We start from the raw sequence: 21688 nt of genomic DNA on the forward strand, positions 1-21688 counted from the left end.
TATGCAATTCATGTATTTATTTATTTATTTATTTATTTATTTAAACATGCATGCATTTTTATTTATACATATTTAATTATAATTGTTTTTAATGTATGTCAATATTTATGCAATAATTAATACATTATTTATTTATTATTTAAACATGCATACATTTTTGTTTAAACATATTTCATTTGTAATTGTTTTTAACTGTATTTTAACATTTATGCAATAATTAATACATTTATTTATTTATTTATTTAAACATGCAAATATTTTTATGTATACATATTTAATTTATAATTGTTTTTAAATTATTTTAACATGTATGCAATTATTAATACATTTATTTATTTAAACGTGTATGCATTTTTATTTATACACCTTTAATTTACAATTATTTTGAAATGCATTTTAACATTTATGCAATACTGAATACATTTATTTATTTAAACGTGCATACATTTTTGTTTATACATATTTAATTTATAATTGTTTTTAAATGTATTTTAACATTTATGCAATAATTAATACATTTATTTATTTATTTATTTATTTATTTATTTATTTATTTATTTGGTGTGCAATCACATAAATTCTGTTAGTTTGATTCATGAAAAAAAGATTATCACAATTTGAAAAAAACAATTTGAAAAAAAAACAGCAAGGTTTATTGTGCTTTATAATATTTAGTAAATTATTATTATTATTCAATTATTACAAATACCACACAGGTTTTGTGAAGGTCAGATGGACTTGATAATACAATAATAATTGAGACCAAAGTAACTATACCAAAAGTTTCAGCCCTACTCGTGGTTACACTGGGTCTCTCTCGCAGTCATTTCTGATCCATTTACGATGCATCAACATCATATTTTGACAAAGTTAGCGATGCCCAGCCAAATGACAAACTCTTGGAACAAATCAGTTTATCTGTCAGCATTCTGCAAGTCTAAACGGAATAAAAACAGAATGCATGTGCCTCTGCTTGGCTAAACAGCCTCATGTTTTGAATGCAGCCCCATTGTACCCCTAAGACATAACTACCTAGAGAACTATCAGCACTATTTGCCCTTTGCGTAGTCCTGGAGAGCCGCTTGTCCTAAAACCCAGCATGCAAACGATTTATAGTATGACATTCCCACTCCCCAGGACTAGTGTGGGCCAGTCTTTATTTGCAACATGCTTGGACTCTGACTCAGGCGCCTATTTGAAAGCACGTTACATAACAGCACTGCATTTACAGCTATTGTTTCACAGTACACGCCGCTACGCAACTGCTTCAATCCCTGTTCCGACAGTGAAACGTGGAGCATGGAGCTTCTACCCTACATGAACAGTCAACACAGCATCTTTCATGGCATTAGTGTGTTTGCATTTGAACCTAAAGCAGTAGTGCACAATAATATCCAGCTGCAGACCCACGGACACGTTTCAAGACGCACAATCCCAGTTACACACTTGTTGGGTTCCACACAATCGATTTGTGTTGTGACAACATAAAGGAATTAAGTTCACGTATTAGTTTTTACAGATTTAAATGATTGAACATAAAATTATTAGGTTGTCCTGAAGAAAACCCCTCAAAAATCGTGGGCAAAAGTCCTTTTTGAGTGCATGATCCAGGAACTTTCACCGCTAGTAGGTTGGTTACAGCTAGAAGTGTTATAGCTGTGGCTACTGAGAATGTGCACATAAATATAGTGACATATTTGTGACATTGTACAACAATAAATACTGCTTTTTCGACTGAAAACGGGCATTATCAGTGGTTATCAGCTGATAGATATGGGCCAGTAGGGGCCTTCTGCGCATACTGGTAGGCTCAGAAGGCTGTTATCATCCATTCATATGGTTAATCATCTATGGATCACTCGTTAACTCCCTGCGGCCGGAAGTTAATGAGAATTTTTAATTGAATTTCCCATTAATTGTATTTTATTAACATCTACCCCCTCCACAATCCTAAACCCAACCGTCACTGTAATGTAAAACAGATCTGGAGTCATCTCTAGTATAGCTGATTAACTATTTGGATGGATGATAACAGCCTTCCGAGCCTACCAGTAAGTGCAGAATGCCCCTACTGGCCCATATCTATCAGCTGATAACCACTGATAACAACCATTCAATTGAGTGATAACATGCGAAGCGGGATTTTTTTTTTTTTATTACTGTAAGTGGTTGGTTTAGGGTTGTGGGACACTAAAAAAAATGATTGACTGGAATCACTCATTTATTTTAACCTCTTAAGGCCCAAGCTGTTTTTTTACATGCATTTTTTATTTCTCTTTGGTATTTGGACTTATTGGAACCTAATTAGAATAAAACCCAAGTATCACCTTTTGATATGGTGTACTTTTAGAGAAAGATGATGTCCATATATGTGGACTAGTGGTCTCAATTTCCATAAAACAATTTTTCCTGATTGTTTTTTAATGCATTAATAACACACACATCTTTTTCAACATGTTTGACTATCAGAGAGTAAAAACAACATTTTTATTCCCATTTTGGACAGTTAAAAATAGTGTTTGGGACATTTCATATGCTGCAAAACAGTTGCAGGATGACACTGCATGTCTGGAACAAAATATAAAACATTCAAAGTATTTTAAATAGCCACTTAAGAGCTCAAATGTGCTGTCCACATACAGTATGTGGCCACTAAAGCCCAAGGAGGTTAAGGTAAGTGGTTGCGAACAATTTATATGGGCTAAATTTTATCAAACAAATGAAATATAGTAATGTTCATCTTAATTTGTTTGTTTAAATTCAGCCCATATAAATTGTTTGCAACCACTTACCTCAAAAAATGTAGTCAACCCAATGAATCCTTTTTTTTTTCTCTCCATGTAGGTGTAGACATTAAAGGGATAGTTCAGCCAAAATTGAAAGTTTACTCACTATTTACTCTCCCTTAAGTGGTTCAAAACCTTTGAGTTTGTTTAGTTTGTCTGTTCAACCCATTCTTTTTTATTAGAGGGATAGTTTACCCAAAAAATAACCATTTACCACCAACCTAAGTTCAGCAAGTTGGACATGTTCCTGGAATAACATCTACGGTATGTTGATCCTGGAACAACATTCCAATCAGCTAATCAGAATTAAGGGATATGTTTACTGTTTATGTTAAGTTTAGGCTTCTATATGATTGTTATCCAACTATAATTCCCCTCTGATTTTGGGAATCATTTATAGTTATGGTTGGGTTTAGGGGTAGGGAATAGGTATGGATTACATTTTCCAACTAAAATGATGTTCCAGGATCAACATAGGTGTTAATGCAGGATCCTATCGTACTTAGCAAAATTATGACATGCCTTTACTCACCCTTTACTCATTTCAAACCTTTATGAGTTTCTTTCTTCTGTTGAACACTAATGAAGTCTTCCTGAAGAAAGGTTCAAACCTGTAAGCATTCACTTCCATGGTTGGAAAAACAAATGGAAATCAATGGTTACAGGTTTCCTGCTTTATACATTCCTTTGTGTTTTAACAGAAATAAAGGTTTGAAATGAGTAAAGGGTGAGTAAATGATGACAGATTTAAAATTTTAGGGTGAACTATTCCTTTAATAAAACACTATAGGTTGAACAGACAAACTTAATATCTCATCGCAACATACAGTCAAATATGTTATGCTTCATTATGTTGATCAAAATTAATATCAATAAAAATAATGTTATGTATTTAGAGTGTTTTGTGTGTTATTCATAAAAGTTGCAGTTGTAGTCAAAATTATCAGCCCTGCTGTGATTTTTCTTTTCTTTTTCAAATATTTCCCAAATTATATCTAACAGAACAAGGAATTTTTCACAGTATTTCCTATAATATTGTTTTCTTCTGAGAGAAAAAGTCTTGTTTGTTTTATTTTGACTAGAATAAAAGCAGTTTTAAATTTTTTAAAACCTTTTTAAGGTCAATATTATTAGCCCCCTCAAGCAATATTTGTTTACGATTATCTACAAAACAAACCATCATTATACGATGACTTGCCTAATAACCCTTGCCTAATTAACCTAGTTAAGCCTTTAAATGTCACTTTAAGCTGAATTATAGTATCTTGAAAAATATCAAGTCCAATATTAGGTACTGTTATCATGGCAACGATAAAAGAAATCAGTTATTAGAAATTAGTTATTAAAACTATTATGTTTAGAAATGTGTTGAAAAATACACATGGGGGCTAATAAATCAGGAGGGCTAATAATTCTGACTTCAACTGTATATCATGTTGGCATTCTTGTGATAGCTCATTTTTAAATTAACATCCAGTAAATTAGGTGGCAATTATGCTCCTAAGTAGCTGCCATGAAACAAGAAGATTGATCTGTCATGGTTCGCCCCTTCCTGGATCATGGGGCTGTGTGTCCTAAAACGTGTGTGGGTCTGCAGTTGGATATATCACCAGTAGTTTGGCGTGTTTCACAGTCTGTATATCTCTCCACCAGGGGGAGCCCTACCTGGCAAGAGTGAGCCAACAATAGATCCGCTGTCAATACCGCCCATTTTGCCCAACTGGTATTACATAATTGCTGGTGGAGGAGCCATCTTGTTCCTGGTCATTATCATTGTCATGGCCATTTGCTGTCGTCATCTTACGGCCAGGAGGAACCAACCTACAATGGCTTACTACAGTCCTCACAATGCACACTATCCCAACGGTGGTGTTCACAGGCCTGGAACGGCACCTAAATTGACTGTATGGGTCGAGAAGGGCGATGGGAATTCCTACTGGTGAGAAACACTGGATAATGTTTTAGAGGTTTGCCTGCAAATTGTGGACTTCATTGAAGAAGCAGATCTCAGAGAGTTGGAGGAGATGCTCCCAGATGCGTTGGATGCGTCCTACTTCAATACTTCTGTCTCCCAGTTAGTTTCTTGTTGTTTTCTTTCTTGGATACCAGCGATCCTGTCTTACTGGTGTGCTCCGCTTGTTTACCAGCTCGTACTCTTCTCCAAGAGCGAATCTGTATCCAGCCTCACGTTGGATGCCTCAAGAAGATGTGCTATCCTATGACCTTAATCACTGATCCTGGACTGACTTGTTGATCCAGTGTGCTGTACGTATGTTAAATCAATATGATCAGGACATTGAGGAGCTGTTGTGGACATGCTGCCCGACACAATGTTTGACTAGTCGCTGAGGTTGATTATGAGTATGTCTTTACCTATAGTAGAACATGGGAACAGACCTTTGGTGAAAGAGAGAACGCAGAGCTCCAATGCTGAGAATGTGCTTCTTGGGCACTTTTTGAATACAACGCAAGCATGATTTAAATAATAATAAGGGAAGGCGAAGTATCGCTTAAAAGGTTTCTGCATGTAAACAACTTGAGTTATGTCTGATGAGCGGAGAGCCCACCTAAGAGGAATTTAGCCAATGCTGTTCAACATGAAATTGAGTTTAAACACTGTAGAATAATTAAAACACAATAGATTATGACTTCAAAATCCTTCAGTAATTGCAAATTACACAAGATTTAAAAAGTAACCACTGGCAACCAAGTGACAGGTTAATGCCATTTGGCAACAATGATTTGAAATATTTAAAGATTATGACTATATGATGAAATTACATAAGATTTAAAAAGTGACCATTGGCAACCAAGTGGCAGGTTAATGCCATTTGTCAACAATGTAATGTAACCACAAAAGATTTGAAAGGTAAACATTCGGATTCCCGATCAAAAAGCCTCATCCAATTAAAGCTAGTTGTCAATTACTGAAAAAACCGCTTCAATAAATGCTAACAGCATCTTTGAAATGTAACCACTGACTCTGTCTCAGTCAAAAAGCCTTAAGTTAAACATTTTAAAGTTACCATTTGCATCGGCATTCACAATAAATATAATACAAAACTCCTCAAATTTGATGAGACAGTTTAATGCCAGTTTTACGCAGCATTAATTACTGTCATTCATAATGTAATTACACATTCATTCATTTTCATTTCCGCTTAGTCCCTTTATTAATCTGGGGTCTCCACAGCGGAATGAACCGCCAACTTATCCAGCACGTTTTTACGCAGCGGATGCCCTTCCAGCCGTAACCCATCACTGGGAAACATCCATTCACATTCATTCACACACATACACTACGGACAATTTAGCCTACCCAGTTCACCAACAGCACATGTCTTTGGAGTGTGAGGGAAACCGGAGCACCCGGAGGAATCCCATGAAAACACAGGGAGAACATGCAAACTCCACACAGAAATGCCAACTGACCCAGCCGAGACTCGAACCAGCGACCTTCTTGCTGTGAGGCAACAGCACTACCTACTGTGCCACCGCGTCGCCCTTCGTAATCACACATTATTAAATGTAATTGTAAACAGTGGCATTATAATTTCTGTGGACAGATAAATGCCAGCATGCAGTAACATAAAGGCTGCTAACCGGAAATGGCAAATAGAGCTGAAAAATCGCCATTGTGTTGAGATTCTCAGTCTCAAATGTCTTTAAAAGTATACGGAAAAAGAGTAATGCCAGTTGTCAATAACTTAAACGTACTGCTTCAAGAATCACAAATTAGGAAAGACTTGAAAAGTAAGCACTAAAGAAGGATTAAATATTAATTCGAAATAATATTAACTCATTAAATATTTCAGTAGAGAAATTAATGCCCCTTGTCAATAATTTAAAGATCGATTCTCTTCCGTACGTTCACACCGAAAGCGGCGAGAGCGTCAAAGTAGCCGGAAGTCATTCATTTTCAATGAGAGCCGGTGGCAAGGAGCGGCGCGTCTTCGCCGGTGTGGCCGTTGAGGAGAGTTGAAATCAAGTCAACTTTATGGTAATGAGCTATGACACGGTTCGGCGGCAAGCAATCAGAATAGAGAAGTCCACCGCTTGAGAGGAGTTCAGAGAACACAGACCTGTGAACTTTGGTTCTGACCACAGTTGTTCCCACAAGGGTTTGTTTTAGTGCGGACACCGGATTTCCAATTATTTATTTACTATGTTTTCTTACAGGAACAGGCATTAAATAAGTTACTGACGAGTTACTGATGTGCATTAATGTATATATATTTATCTTTAAAAACGCGGGAATCTCATGCGACAGTACAAAACAGTTTTGCTGCTTCAGGATATTTCAGACATATAGACACATTGGATAATTAAGTGGAGCAAAACCACACCACATGCAACTTGATCTTCCATTGTTAAATTAATTTGATAAGAAATGCGCAACATTTTCATGCTAGAGAGCATGTTTTACGCAGGAATGTACCTGATATGCTGCAACAACCACTTTAAATACGAGATCAATGTAGCGATTTTTGACGCTCTCGCCGCCGGAGCTGAAGGAAGACAGCGTTGTCGCCAGCAACCTTGGACGCTTTCAACTCTTTCGGTGTGAACGCACAGTTACTGCAAACAATGACGGATTTCAAAATGAACCATTCACATTGAGATTCATTCATTTTCCTTCGGCTTAGTCCCTTTTATTCATCTGGGGTCGCCACAGCGAAATGAACCGCCAACTTATCCAGCATATGTTTTACACAGCGGATGCCCTTCCAGCTGCAACCCAGTACTGGGAAACACCCATACACACTCATTCACACACATACACTAGGGCCGATTCAGCTTATTCAATTCACCGCATGTTTTTGGACTGTGGGGGAAACCGGAGCACCCGGAGGAAACCCATGCCAACATGGGGAGAACATGCAAACTCTACACAGAAATGCCAACTGGCCCAGCCGGGACTTGAACCAGCAACCTTCTTGCTGTGAGGCGACAGTGCTAACCACTGAGTTACCGTGCTGCCTCACATTGAGATTCCCATTAAATAATAATAATAGAAAACTCTAAAATACTCTGCAAACACACATGCAGGCTCTATCCTGATATGCAATGCTTTTCATCATCCGTTCAGTCATGGATGGATAAAATCAGGTCACATCTTACAGTTTTGTCTTGTTTCGTTTCCGGAAATATTTCGAATGTAAAACTAATTGGTCTTCATGTTGACTTTAAACGTTGCAATAGATATGGATTCAGATCAAAGATGTGCTAAACTTAAACGAACTGATGGCACCACCTTTGAGATAAGAGATATTTGTGGGGAAAAAGGAGGGAGGATTGTGTAAGGGAGCGTTTATGTTTATTTCTGTGGCAGTATCTAGGTTATTCCTTTGTAACTCGCATTTCTCACATTCGTTTTTTTTTTCCCAAAGATCCCCCAAAACTGCGTTGGCGTGTGTTATTCTGAGCAAGCGCTCGCTGGTGTTGAGGCTCCAAAAACAAGTCCCATAAACAAAGACAGCTGTTTCCGTTTCTCCGTCTCCATGCTATGAGGGATGCGATGGGTGGGAGAGAACTTCTCATATCAACACCTGGTAGCAATTTTGGGTTAGTGAAGCGTCATGAAGCTTCAAGAGAGATTAGCAGTGAATGCTGTCCAAGACCGCCATGTGCTTTTTTCATCGGCATGTTGAATCGTTTATTAAATTGAGTTGTCATGCGGGTTTTATAGGTTAAATGAATCAGTTATATATTAGGGCAGGGTGAGCATGCTGTGGCAGTACTGTTTGATTATTGTATGGCATAATTAATTGGTACTTCAAGGTATTGCTGTAGTACTAATGTAACGTAAAGGCCCCGATATGCTCAAAGCAAAACCAAAGAATGAACTGCTGTGACGTCTCCAGTGACAGTTAGCTACTAAACAGGGTAGGTAGTGACATGGAAATCTTCACTGGTTAATTTGTGATGTTCAGTCTGTCAGATGCGCACGTAAAGATATTGTTGCTATTAATAAGAGGTCACACACAAATTGAAAACTAATTGTCATTTCAATTCCATGTACACTAAAAATGCTTGGTTCCACACATTTCCTTCATGTTGTCCGAACACAAATAGATTGAGCTAACTTAATTGTACACATTTGAGTGGATTGAACATGAAACAATTAAGTTGTTCCTAAAAAACTCAACAATTGTTTTGCTTTAGATCATTTTAAATAAGTACTTTCAACAAGCAGCAAAAATATGTTTTGAGTGCATGACTTGATTTGTCTGTAGAACACAAAAGGAAATGTTTTGAAGAATGTTAATGCTGCATCTAAGTGAAAATTACAACAACATCAAAAAACAAATACATTTTATGTCTAGAGGCTTCAGAAGCCTTAGTGACAGAAAGACAGATATGCCATATAATCAAAGAGTGTCCAATTTGGCATTGATAACAACAAATGTCATTGGTTGTCATAACCAGTGTCGAGGAAAGTTATATTTGAAACTAATGCATCACAATATTGAGTTAGTCTCCAAAAAAGTAACTAGTGGCGTCACTTAGTGACTTTTTATGGAAAGTAATGCGTTACGTTACTTTTGAGTTACTTTTTCCAACCCAGGCTCATTCTGAAAACGTAGTCCCTTGGACGTTTCTAGAGACCGCGAAATACGTTTCGGGAGGTACGTATGGCTGCAGTTTTTGTTTTCGTGTATCCGTAGGAGGTCGCTGTGTGTGCTTTTTCATATATCGAATGTCTCTCGGCTCCCGCATTTTCTCGCGTAAACCCACCAGAGGCCTCTGAATAATTGACTGGGCGACCGGCCAATCGACTGACCCCTCCCCCCCCTTCCCTGAATCCAGAACTTGCAGGGTATTTTTCTTTTTTTAAACTGAGGAGCTCTGCATTTAACGACACACTGTATAACCCACACCTTCATTTACCTTTTAAATAAACGAATAAAAAAAGATTAGAATAATTGTACCTTTTTACAACATCCTGATGCTACACATGCCAAATATATATTTGTATTTTTGTTTTATTAGTTCCATTAAGACTATAATCCCCTTTTCTTCCATGTGTTCAAAATAATGAGAATACTTCCATCACAGAAATGTAAGGTTGTAATGTAAGGAGTGTGATTCAACGGGATTACACTGATTTTAATTCAGCGAATAATTTTTTAAAAGCGAATTAATTAAGCTAAAAGTAACTCATTCATTCCTTTTCTTTTCGGCTTAGTCCCTTTATTAATCTGAATGAATGAACCCTAACCGGAGCACCCGGATGAAACCCACACGAACAGCGGGAGAACACGCAAACTCCACACAGAAATGCCAACTGACCCAGCCGAAGCTCGATCCAGCTATCCACAACTATCCAATATGCCACCGCTTCGCCCCCTAAAAAGTAACTCGAGTTACATTTTTTAAAAAGTAGCTGAAATAATATTACTTAATTTTTTTAAGTAATGCGTTACTCGTTACTTAAAGACGTAATATTATAACAGACCTCGCGTTACTTGTAATGCGTTACCCCAACACTGGTCATCACTTTTTTGTGAAATTCACCATTTCAGATGCATAATAGGTTTAATATGATTTATCTAATTCAATTGAGTTTTGGAAGCACTGTCAAATCATTAGCTAGTTTCCAGTGTTGGATAAAGTTATATTTAAAAGTAATATATTACAATCTTGAGTTACTTTTAAAGAAAATAAGTAATTAAATGTATTGCTTAATTCCTTTTTAAGAGAAATTATGTTATATTATTTATATGATGTATGTTATGTTCTTTTTAGATTATGATTGTAATATTGTACTTTTAAAAGCAACTTTAACCAACACATCTTTATTCAGTTTGTTGGCAGTTCACTGGCAAATTCTTATTAATTAGGTCAATATGAATATCAAATATGGCTACATAGCGCAAAACCCTGAGATATGTTCTTTATAGATTTCACCCCTGATGATTTTGCATTTCAGTAGGGTATTTTTGACAGCTTTAACCTGCTCTTGCACTTTTAATCTATGGAAAACACATTTTACATATCATCTCCTTTTCTCTTTTGCATTTTAAAGAAAGTCATACAAGCTCAGAAACACCATGAGGGTGAATAAATGATGACAGATTTTTGATATTCACATGAACTGTGCCTTTAAGAAAATTCGGCAGATCTAGAATCATGGCTCAAAGTATTTCCAAATGTCAAAATAGGATGTATAGAGCTGTTCAAAATGGAAATAAAAGGATAAAGACCTTAAGCTCCTCGGGGGCTTTTTAATGCCATTTCCTGCTGTGAGGTGGTAAGAGATGTTTTGGCACCGTCGAGCAATGTGCTTTTAAAGCAGCCACTTTATCGCTCTTTCTTCCCTAAACTGTCTCCCCCTTTTCTTTCTTCACTCTTAATATTTTTTAATTAGTTAATGGACCAGATACCATTTATTAAAGCTGCTACAGGCGTTCTGACTCCCGCCCCGTGCCTCTTGTCGAAGCCACATTAATGAGCGCCGTCAACGCGTCACCCAGCGAGGCGTAATGCCAAACAGCCATTCTTCTCCGGCTCTTAAATGCATCACGTATGCTGAACCGAGAAGCTTCTAATAAAGCAAAACAGCCTATTTTTCAAAGAGCGGAGCACTGCGGTGGATGTTCACACCCCTGCAGATGTCTCCTCACATCAGAACGGTTCACTTTTGGATGTCTCAAGAGTTGTCGAACAGTCCAAAAACTTCTCTGAGGTAGAGAGTCAGGTAAAATAGATGGTTTACAATGGATTCGGTCAGGCTTCACATTGATTTCTCTGCTTTTAGACGCATCGGGCTCCAACTTGGACATTTCTGGAAGAAAATTATGTTGATCCGTAAAGCAGTTCGAAAATTACGGGCCTTTTATCGTAGTGCAAAACTTACTTAGGTGGTGGTGAAGCATCTGATACAGACTACGAATTTAATGATGATGATGATGATGATAATGCACTTTGCTTTTACGAAAGTACCTTCTAACTGTGGTCAGCCTATACCTCAACTTTGAATTTAGTACATTGTTTCAAATGCGAATGTGAACAGAATATTTTTGCTTGATGAATTTGTGTCTTGAAAATTTGCTTTTAAAAAATGTGATAATAAAATCTTATTTTTCTAATCATCATTTCTCTTGTCTATATGTATATTAGTCCAGTAAGAGTGTAGACACATGGCATGTTTTTGCCAATTTATGTCATAACTGTGTAAATGCTGCTGTGTTTACTAAGCAATTATCTAGACTGTTTATTTCTGTACTCTGTGATTATGTTACATATGCATATACATGTCATTAAGTCTGAATATACACACTTAGTACTTTCTGCCAGTGCTCTATAAGTAGCTGAAAGCAAAAAAAACAAGCTTTAAATGCAGCCCCACTGGATAAAAGCATCTCCCATATGCATAAATTTAAATGGTTGATTTCATTAGTAGTGAGCATTTTTTTGGGCCCAAAACACTTTCTGTCATACTCCCAACACCTTTAATGCAGCAATTTCAAGGCAGTGTCTTCATTTTTATCCACAGTTAAAAAACCAGAGGTCGGAAATGGCCGTCTCTTCACCGGGAAGGACCACATAAATGCAGGTTAGTTCCCACTTCAACATACAATACATACAGTACAATATAAGCTTCTTGACAGGGACTTTAATTTCAAAGAACAGAAACCAGGAACAAGTAATGTTTCTTTTGTTGCTCTTTTTGTTTTTCTTTAAGGTATTTCGATTATAAAGCCAAGACAAAAAAAATGAAAAACATTTTAAAAAATAAGCAGAATAGACATGTTTACAGTGAATATTTAATTGAAATGTATGTTCTTGGTGTTATACCAAAAGTACAAATTAATGTGTTAATTTAATTAATTCTATAGTTGCTATGGTAACACAACAACCATAGTATGGTATAGTATAGTACAGTACAGTATAGTACAGTACAGTATAGTACAGTATAATATAGTATAGTATGGCATAGTATAGTAAAAATATAGCATTGTATAGTATGATAAATCATAGTATAGTAATAGCATGGCATAGTGTTGTATAGCATAGCATAGCACAGCACAGCACAGTATAGTATAGTATAGTATAGTATAGTATAGTATAGTATAGTATAGTATAGTATAGTATAGTATAGCATAGTATAGTATAGTATAGTATAGTATAGTGTTGTAGAGTATAGTGTAGTATAGTATAGTATAGTGTAGTATAGTATAGTATAGTATAGTATAGTATAGTATAGTATAGTATAGTATAGTATAGTATAGTATTGTGTTGTAGAGTATAGTGTAGTATAGTGTAGTATAGTATAGTATAGTATAGTATAGTGTTGTAGAGTATAGTGTAGTATAGTATAGTATAGTATAGTATAGTATAGTATAGTATAGTATGGTATAGTATAGTATAGTATAGTATAGTATAGTATAGTATAGTATAGTATAGTATAGTATATGATAGCATAGCATAGCATAGCGTAATATATGATAGTAATGCTATAGTATTTTACAGGATAGTATTGCATAGTATAGTAAAAGCATAGTAATAACATAGTATAGTGTTGTATAGTAAATTATAGTATAGCATAGCATAGTAATAGTATACTATTGTATAGCATTGTATTGCATAGTATAGTAATAGCATAGTATAGTGTTGTATAGTATAGTAATAGCATAGTATAGTGTTGTATAGTATAGTATAGTATAGTATAGTATAGTATAGTATAGTATAGTATAGTATAGTATAGTATAGTATAGTATATAATAGCATAATATAGGATAGTAATGCTATAGTGTTGTATAGGATAGTATTGCATAGTATAGTAAAAGCATAGTAATAGTATAGCATAGCATAGCATAGCATAGTATAGTATAATATAGTATAGTATAGCATGGTATGGTATGATATGGTATAGTATAGCATAGCATAGGATAGTATTGCATAGTATAGGAATAGCATAGTTTAGTGCTTTATATTGTAGTAATAGGATAGTAATAGTAACAACAATTCTGTACTTTTCTACAACTATAGAGTATATACAACAGTACACCAAAGTTTACTGTAGTGAAAACTAAAGCATGCTACAGTATTTATTACAGTTTACCAGTTCACGACAGTTAATACAACAGTACACATTAACAAGTGTTGTAAATACTAAAATATATACAGTATAATACACTATTGCTCAAAAACAATATAGTATTTACTATACATTACTATAGGAATATTTATTCTTATTTTATAAATGCATACTTTTATCTATCAAACCAATTCCCAGCCTATTCGCTTAATTTAGTTTGGAAAAACATCACATTATGTAATTAAATGGGTTGCCAATTGCTTCCCATTGCATAATTCTTTTTGGCACAAATTCTGCTCCACAGTGCAACTGTGCATATGTTTGTATGGGTAGAGCTGACATGCTACATTGTGTTCGTCTGGGTATGTACGTATTTGTTCATGCTCGCGTCGCCCTCACCCCGCATTACTGCACAAAAACAACCAAAAAAAAACCATCTCCGGTTATCAGTCTTTCCGCCCTCCTCCTTCCTGCTATCACACAGTTGGAATCCATCAACTCATAAAGATGTCTTTGTTTTTGGCTCTTAAATAAATAAATAAGAAATTCAAGGACGAGTTAATTACCCAACTGAAATCTGTTCATCCTTACAGACCGCCAACCCCCTCCGTCTGTCTTTCTTTCACTCTCCTCCAATTCTTTTATCAACGTCTTCTATCTTTTTCTCATTTTTTTAATTCAACATAATGAAGTCTGTGTTTAGCTTACACTCTACACAAGCTGTCAGTCACATCGGAAGCCATTTGTTGGAACCAATAAGGGCAAAAGGGAAATTTGCTTTAACAAAATGCAACAGATATCAGTCAAAGTGTGAAAGAAGCTCAGCTGGTGTGAATTCTGGCATCGGCTCACTGTCAAAAGCAGCCTAATTAAGCCTATGCAACCACTAGCGAGGCGCAGGGTGCCACAAAAGAGTTTACGGCTTAGTTTTGTCAGCAATGTTCACCCTTAGACCAGGCCATTAGTTGGTTATGTGTCTTCCTCCATAGGACACCATGCAGGAAATCAAACACACACGCACATACAAAAAAACTTTTGCTTAGCTTCCAATGGCTGCAGGGTTAAACTAAACAAGCGAATGGTTGCTACAGTGTATTATTTACCAAGGTATATGTTGTACCATGTTATCCTATTCACTTAAAAGTACTGGAATGGTACTAACACATAAATATGGCAAATTGTACTTTTTCACTTTAATACTGTTAATACCATGGTAGTCTACTATGACATATTTCAAAATACCATGGTTTGATTTTCTAATGCTACCACTATACTGTGGTACTGCAAACGTTTTTGTACTATCTGATACCATCTGCCACTTTTTTCAGCCGATTCGAATGTTATAACTTAATTGAATGGACATTCAGTGGTTATCAGCAGATATATATGGGCCAGTAGGGGCTCCTGCACCTACTGGTAGGCTTAAAAGGCCGGAAGTTAACGAGAATTGTTTATATTATTTATTAAATTTCCCATTAATTGTATTTTATTGATGTCTACCCCAACACTAAATGCAACCGTCACAGTAATGTAAAAACAGATCTGGATCTGGAGTCTGCTCTATTAGTATAGCTGATTAACCATGAGAATTATTTATATTCTTTATTAAATTTCCTATTAAGTGTATTTTATTAACATCTACCCCTACCCCAACACTAAACCCAACCATCACAGTAATATAAAAACAGATCTCGATCTGGAGTCTTCTTTATTAGCAGTTGAAGTTTGCTGGAGAACTACACACACTTCACAGTAACGAACTACAACTCCCGGCATGCACCGCACACACACCGGTTCCTGTTTCCCACTGATTGCACTCACACAGCTGGTAACTCATCACACACTGATTAGCTGGACTTCATATTCACCCACACACACACACACACGCACACACACACACACACACACACACACACACACACACACACACACACACACACACACACACACACACACACACACACACACACACACACACACACACTCACACACACTGCAGTCTTGTTTTACCAGTGAAGCAATTAAATGCATAGTATTTCCCTGTTTGTCCTGCGGTGGTTTATTGATTCTTTGCCACCTGGTCTGACTATCTGGCTGTTTCTAACAATGCTCTTTGGATTACCCTCATGTTCCTGTTTGTTTCTGTTCTGAACTATGCCTCTTTGACTAAGCTTAAAATAAACTGCACGTGGATCCTTCATTTACGTTGTCCAGTGTCCTCCGTCACAATTACCAGAATTTCAACATAGTACTATGGTATTTGAACTAAAAAAAAGATGACCACCACTCATAATAAATCAGTTATTCATAATAAATAAAAAGTCTGCCATTATTATAATAAAAAAGGGAAAAATTAAATATGTGGAAGATCTCATGCTTTTTTCCTCTATAAGGATTACTGCACGTCTTGTACCTCTTCTGATTCCATTGCTGTAATATGGTACAAGAAAACTCTTGTGATCATTTGGAAATGACTTGAAATGGCCACGATTTCCCGAATTACAATCATAAATTCTAAATTATGAGAATAAATTTTGTCAAAATAAGTCAAATTTACACCACTAGTATTAAATAAGTTATTCATAATAAATAAAAGGTCTGTCAGAATTATGATAAAAAAGAACATTTAAATATGTAGAAGATCACATGGTTTCCCCCTCTATAAGGATTACTGCACATCTTGTAGCTCTTCTGATACCTCTTGCTGTACTATGGTACCAGTGAAGTCTTGTGATCATTTGGAAATGTCTTGAAAAGTGCCACGATTTCCCAAATTACAACCATAAATTCTAAATTATGAGAATAAATGTAGTCAAATTTACACCACTAGTAATAAATCAATAATCATTATCAATTATTAATAAATAAAAAGTCTGTCATAATTATGATTAAAAACAGGACAATGTTTATTACACGTGATTTAAATATGTGGAAAGTCACGTTTTTTTTCCCTCTATAAAGATTAATGCACTTCTTCTGACTCCATTGCTGTACTATGGTACCAGTGAACTCTTGTGATCATTAGGAAATGTATTGAAAGTGCCATGATTTCACAAATTATAACCATAAATTTCGGTACCATGGTATAATTTAACGTATCATCGGATTCATTACCAAATATTAATATCGATAACTTTAAGCTCTGTATCTTGTTTTTCTAGGTTTCCAATTTCCAGAGTGGGGCACAGCTGAGACCCCATCAGAGCCTCCTGTGACCCGTGTGATGGATAAAGACAACTCATGGCTGTACTCTCTGGACCCTATTCTCCTGACCATCATCGTCATGAGCTCTCTGGGAGTTCTTCTAGGTGCTGTTTGCGCTGGCCTGCTCCTTTACTGCACCTGCTCGTACGGCGGCTTAACGTCCCGCTCTTCCACCACCTTGGAGAACTACAACTTTGAGCTGTACGATGGAATTAAACACAAAGTGAAGCTCAACCAACAGCGCTGCTGCTCAGAGGCTTGAGGAAAACAGATGGGGAGATATCAAGTATCCTAAAATGACCTCAAAGTTACCCGATTTGACTCTTTGAAGAGAGACGAGCCTCATCTCTTAGTATTCCTGGAATGCATGTCCATCTCAGCTGGAGAGCTCCTAAACTCAACTTCTCCTGGAGCTTATTTTCCAAGCAGTCGTGCTTACTCAGCTCTAACGCTGCTGCCAAGGACTTCCTCGTTTTTCACTGGATTACATCAAAAAAGTAGAGCCTTTGGTGCCACAAAGACTGAAACACTTTCCAGGGCTCAGCCTCAAAATAAATGTCGATACATATCAATGTTCTGCTATTCCAAAAAAGATAATAGTATATCAGCTTAGATTTCTAAGAGGTCTAGTTTTGAAAAATGGGAGATCTGTGGCTAGACCTTCGAGCCACGAACTTCTGTCCACCGTCATTCCCAAAAGTACATTTTGTGGCCTAGGATATGGTGCATTGTTTTAAAAGCTTTGATGGGTTGGTTTAATGTTGCTTTATTGCTTTGTTTTTTTTTCCTTCGCAGAAAAGTTTGCCATCATTATTGTGTGTTTACAACACCCCGACCATTTTGTGTTTCTCTTGTCATTCTGACAGTTTGGAAATGGAAAAGTAAGACAGATAAAAGGTTCTTAGATGTAGTTTTAGGCATTGTGTGTTTGGTGGATTGTGTTCAGAAAGAAGGCACCGCACTTGTTTGAAACGAATGAGGATTTTGTCAGTGCAACCTATGGATTGCTGTAACTGAGAGACAGCTAATGTTGTGAGCTTTGGTCTAGTAAACAGGCATTAGGTAATGTAAGGAAAGGCTACCGCATACTGAGGGGATGGATTTGAATTCTCTTATTTCACTCCGGGCCTAAAGAATGCTACTGCTATTGGCTCAGATAGGTTCATTTCCGCTGCTTGTATTTTTAAAAAGCCCTAAAATTTACACCATTTTGCTGTGCCAGTCATTTAACATACTGTATATCTTGGCTTTAGGGTCAAACAGATATTTTTTACACATCAAAATGATTGTTTGAAGTCTGTAAGAGGTCAAACACTTTAGATTTGGATTGATTTGAAGGATAAAACAAAACTGTATACAGAAATATTTAATATATTTTTGAAAGCCAAGATTAGTGTTATGAAACCTGTCAATGGTGGAAAATTAATTTATATATATATATAAATGAATTGTTGTTCTTTTAAGGTTAGAGTTTTTTCAAACTGGGGTGCGTTTCCCAAACAACGACGTAACTCGCGGCTGAACTATCATAGATGCATCGTTTGGGAAAAGAATGATGTAGTGACGAGTGTTTCCCAAAACCCCTAGTTTCTCTGGTGCAGAAGCACGTTAGTTATAATGCAAAATCCCCATAATGATGCTCTAAACGAGGTAGAGTAAGTACCTCTTTAGAGAAGAACCATTTCTTTGTGCAAATGATATTGTTTTACATGCACACGCATTTAAAATAAAATCCAATATTAGTTTTGGTAAAAACATGCACTCACTTTCCGTATTAATTGCAATATAAGTAAATGGCACATATAGAGCCTATGTTTCCTTTACAAATATTATTGAGAATATTCTATAGTCTATTCTAAAATAACATAAAATCACTTACAAAAGCTAACACATATTCTAATATCATATATAAATAAATAAATAATGAGGCTATTTATTAAGAAATTACATTTAATATGAATTATTTATTACGAAATGAAAAAAAATCATACTTTAATAATAATATTAATAATGACGATTATGATGATGATCATTATTATTATTACTATTGCTATTATTATTATTAATTAGGATATTGTTTATTTATTACATTTTTTGAAAAGTCTAATTTGACACATGTAAACCACTGCGGAAATGTTCTAACTAACAGGCCCATGTCATATACAGTACAGATACTTAATAAATAACCTACTATAAATTGAAAGCATTAGCGTATGCTGTTTTTTGTTTTCACTAGCTTTGGAGACGTAACATAAATTCCGCTTTTAAATAATAGGTCACCTATAGCTTTTGTCATGAACCACAGGTGTAGTTGCAAGCAAGTTTGCGACGCAGTTCGCATGTTCGAATGTTCGTTGGAACAATGGTTTTGGGAAACGCCAAATCAACGAACTATGTTTGTAACGACACAACTTGCGACCTTAGTTGGCTAATGATGGTTTTTGGAAACGCACCCTGGTCAGGACCTAACACTGAGCCTTGAGGAACACCAATACTTTAAAATGCGACATATGTCAGTTCCTTCCTCTGTTTATTTCCCAACTGATCTTTCCCTTCTTTTACTCAGTTTTTTTGTTTCCATGCTAAGGCTTTATGTTAACAGGAGACAGGTTGGTTGTAAATCTGCTCCCCTGTGGTTTTCAAAGACTGAAAAAAGGTGGAAGACAGATGCCGTAAATCTTTACCTACTTGCTCAGATGGGATTCCTCAGCCTCATGCTCAAAAACACAATGGAGTCGGTGGAAGTAAATGCACCCAAAGCACACTACACCTCTGCAGAATAAGACACACTATGAGAGTCTGGGATCTTCGATAAAGAGTTTTAAGGCATCGGTAGGCAAGCTTAGATATTTCTACTGTACCCTGCTTGATCCACACATGTACTTCTTGAAGAGTCTTGCTACTGGACCCCTGGACATTTGCAAGTGCCTTGGAGCTACTCTGTTCCAGCCTCGGCTTTGGACCTGAAAAAGACTGCTTTGGAGCGTTTGTCTGTCTTAAACACTCAAAATACTTGAGAATCACAGCACTGGGTAGAATCCCAGTCTCTCTTTGGACACTTTGTACAGGAAATGTGCTTTTTATGATGATGATTATTGTTATTATGATTATTTAATAAAGGATTGTTAACATATCCAATAGTTACTTTGTGCATCCCGAGTTTCAAGGTTACAACGGGTTATGGGATTGTTAAATGAGTAGAATACGTTGCCATTGCTCAACATGCTCACATATAGTACATGCAATTGATTTTACAAATACCAGACTGCTATATAACACACCTCCACTGACAACAAAAGGAGTCCGTCAATAAAACCTTTGACTCCAGTAGACATCAGCACATTCAATCCTAAACACACACACAAACTCTCTCACTCATTCTCTGCCTTTCCAGCTATGTCTGCTACACTTTCTCTCATCTCCCCATGGGCTCCCATTAGCACGGACCTTCAGTCGCCTTCATTTAGGGGCTCACAACATCAAAGCTTTGAAGTGCCTTACTGTTCCACCCCCTAAAGTTCCCTTCATCCTTCCACCTCATCCAACCACCCAGTTGCATCCATTTAACTATTTCTACACATCAGCTTCCTCTCTGCCCGCACAGTCTGGCTGATTCATAGACTAATAGTACAGTAAGATCTAGTAAAATCAATTAAATACGTAAGCCTTGCACCAAAAAAAAAAATAATAATAATCAAATCTCCCTTTCACCACATCCCAAAAGTGCTCGAAGGGCTATTTGAGTAGACTGAATTTATTGTAATGTTCAAGAAAGTTTGGGATGATTAGAGCTTTGTGATCCTGCTAAAGCAGACTTCACAAAATGGATTCTCTCTGGTCATAAAAGGATGGTCATGTTCAGTAACGCTATTCTGATAGGGCTGTTACATTTAAACAATGCTCAATTGGTACAGTACTGAGGGAACCAAAGTGTGGCAAGAAAATCTTCCTCACACTCATTACGCTATACATTGAAATGATCCATGCTTTCATGTTTTTTTACACCAAATTTGACCTTGTCACCTGTATGTTGCAGCAAAAATCAAGACTCATCACGCTCGGGAACTTATTACCAACCCAGCCTCATTCTGAAAATGTACTGGTATATACATTTCTGGAGAGCGCCAAATATGTCCCAAGAGGTACATTTTTGTTTTCGCGAATCCACCAGAGGCCACTGTCGACTGACTGACTGAACGATCGATCGATCGACTGATCCACCTTCCTCCTTCCCTAAACCCAGTGCTTAATTTGTGAATTGCGAGGTCCCCGAAGAGATCGGGGTAACTGATCCGGCGGGGAGGAGGAGGGGGGGTTTATTGGTGCGGTGGATGGCGGAGGGGTGTTGCTGACGAAAGTGAGCAGGGCAGGGGTGTCGCAGAGAACAGTGAGGAGGGTTGGGGAGTCGCAGAAGAAAACGAAAGTGAACAGCAGACAGGGGAGAAGGGCGGTTGAGGAGGGAGATCGTCAAAATGAGATGCCGGATCAGGTTTCAGAGGTGCCGGATCCGGATCTGTGTAAGTAGTGAGTAGGTCACCGGTCGGTGTTTAGGCTGGCCCACTGGATCAATGCGAAGACTCGTGCATCACTGGGGTCTTTCAGGAATCAGTCTCATGCTCTCCAAGTCTCCATGACTGCCACAGCATCTCCTCAG

At 36.8% G+C, this 21688-nt stretch overlaps 1 protein-coding gene across 3 annotated transcripts in view; it reads left to right on the top strand.

The window, feature by feature from the left end:
- The window catches only part of nrp2a (neuropilin 2a), a 158734-nt gene extending 138567 nt beyond the window's left edge, over positions 1 to 20167 (top strand). For 2 of the 3 annotated variants that reach the window (XM_056463109.1, XM_056463118.1), the window contains 2 exons: positions 12286 to 12345; positions 16992 to 20167. In XM_056463109.1, coding sequence (XP_056319084.1) covers positions 12286 to 12345; positions 16992 to 17296 — 365 coding nt within the window. In that variant the 3' untranslated portion in view covers positions 17297 to 20167. Of the gene's footprint in view, positions 1 to 4439; positions 9574 to 12285; positions 12346 to 16991 lie in introns of those variants that run through there. The other variant, XM_056463126.1, reaches the window with a different exon arrangement.
- Positions 20168 to 21688: the final 1521 nt, after the last annotated feature.

The sequence above is a fragment of the Danio aesculapii genome, chromosome 1 (genome assembly GCF_903798145.1).
Source record: "Danio aesculapii chromosome 1, fDanAes4.1, whole genome shotgun sequence".
In the NCBI taxonomy this organism is placed as follows: domain Eukaryota; kingdom Metazoa; phylum Chordata; class Actinopteri; order Cypriniformes; family Danionidae; genus Danio; species Danio aesculapii.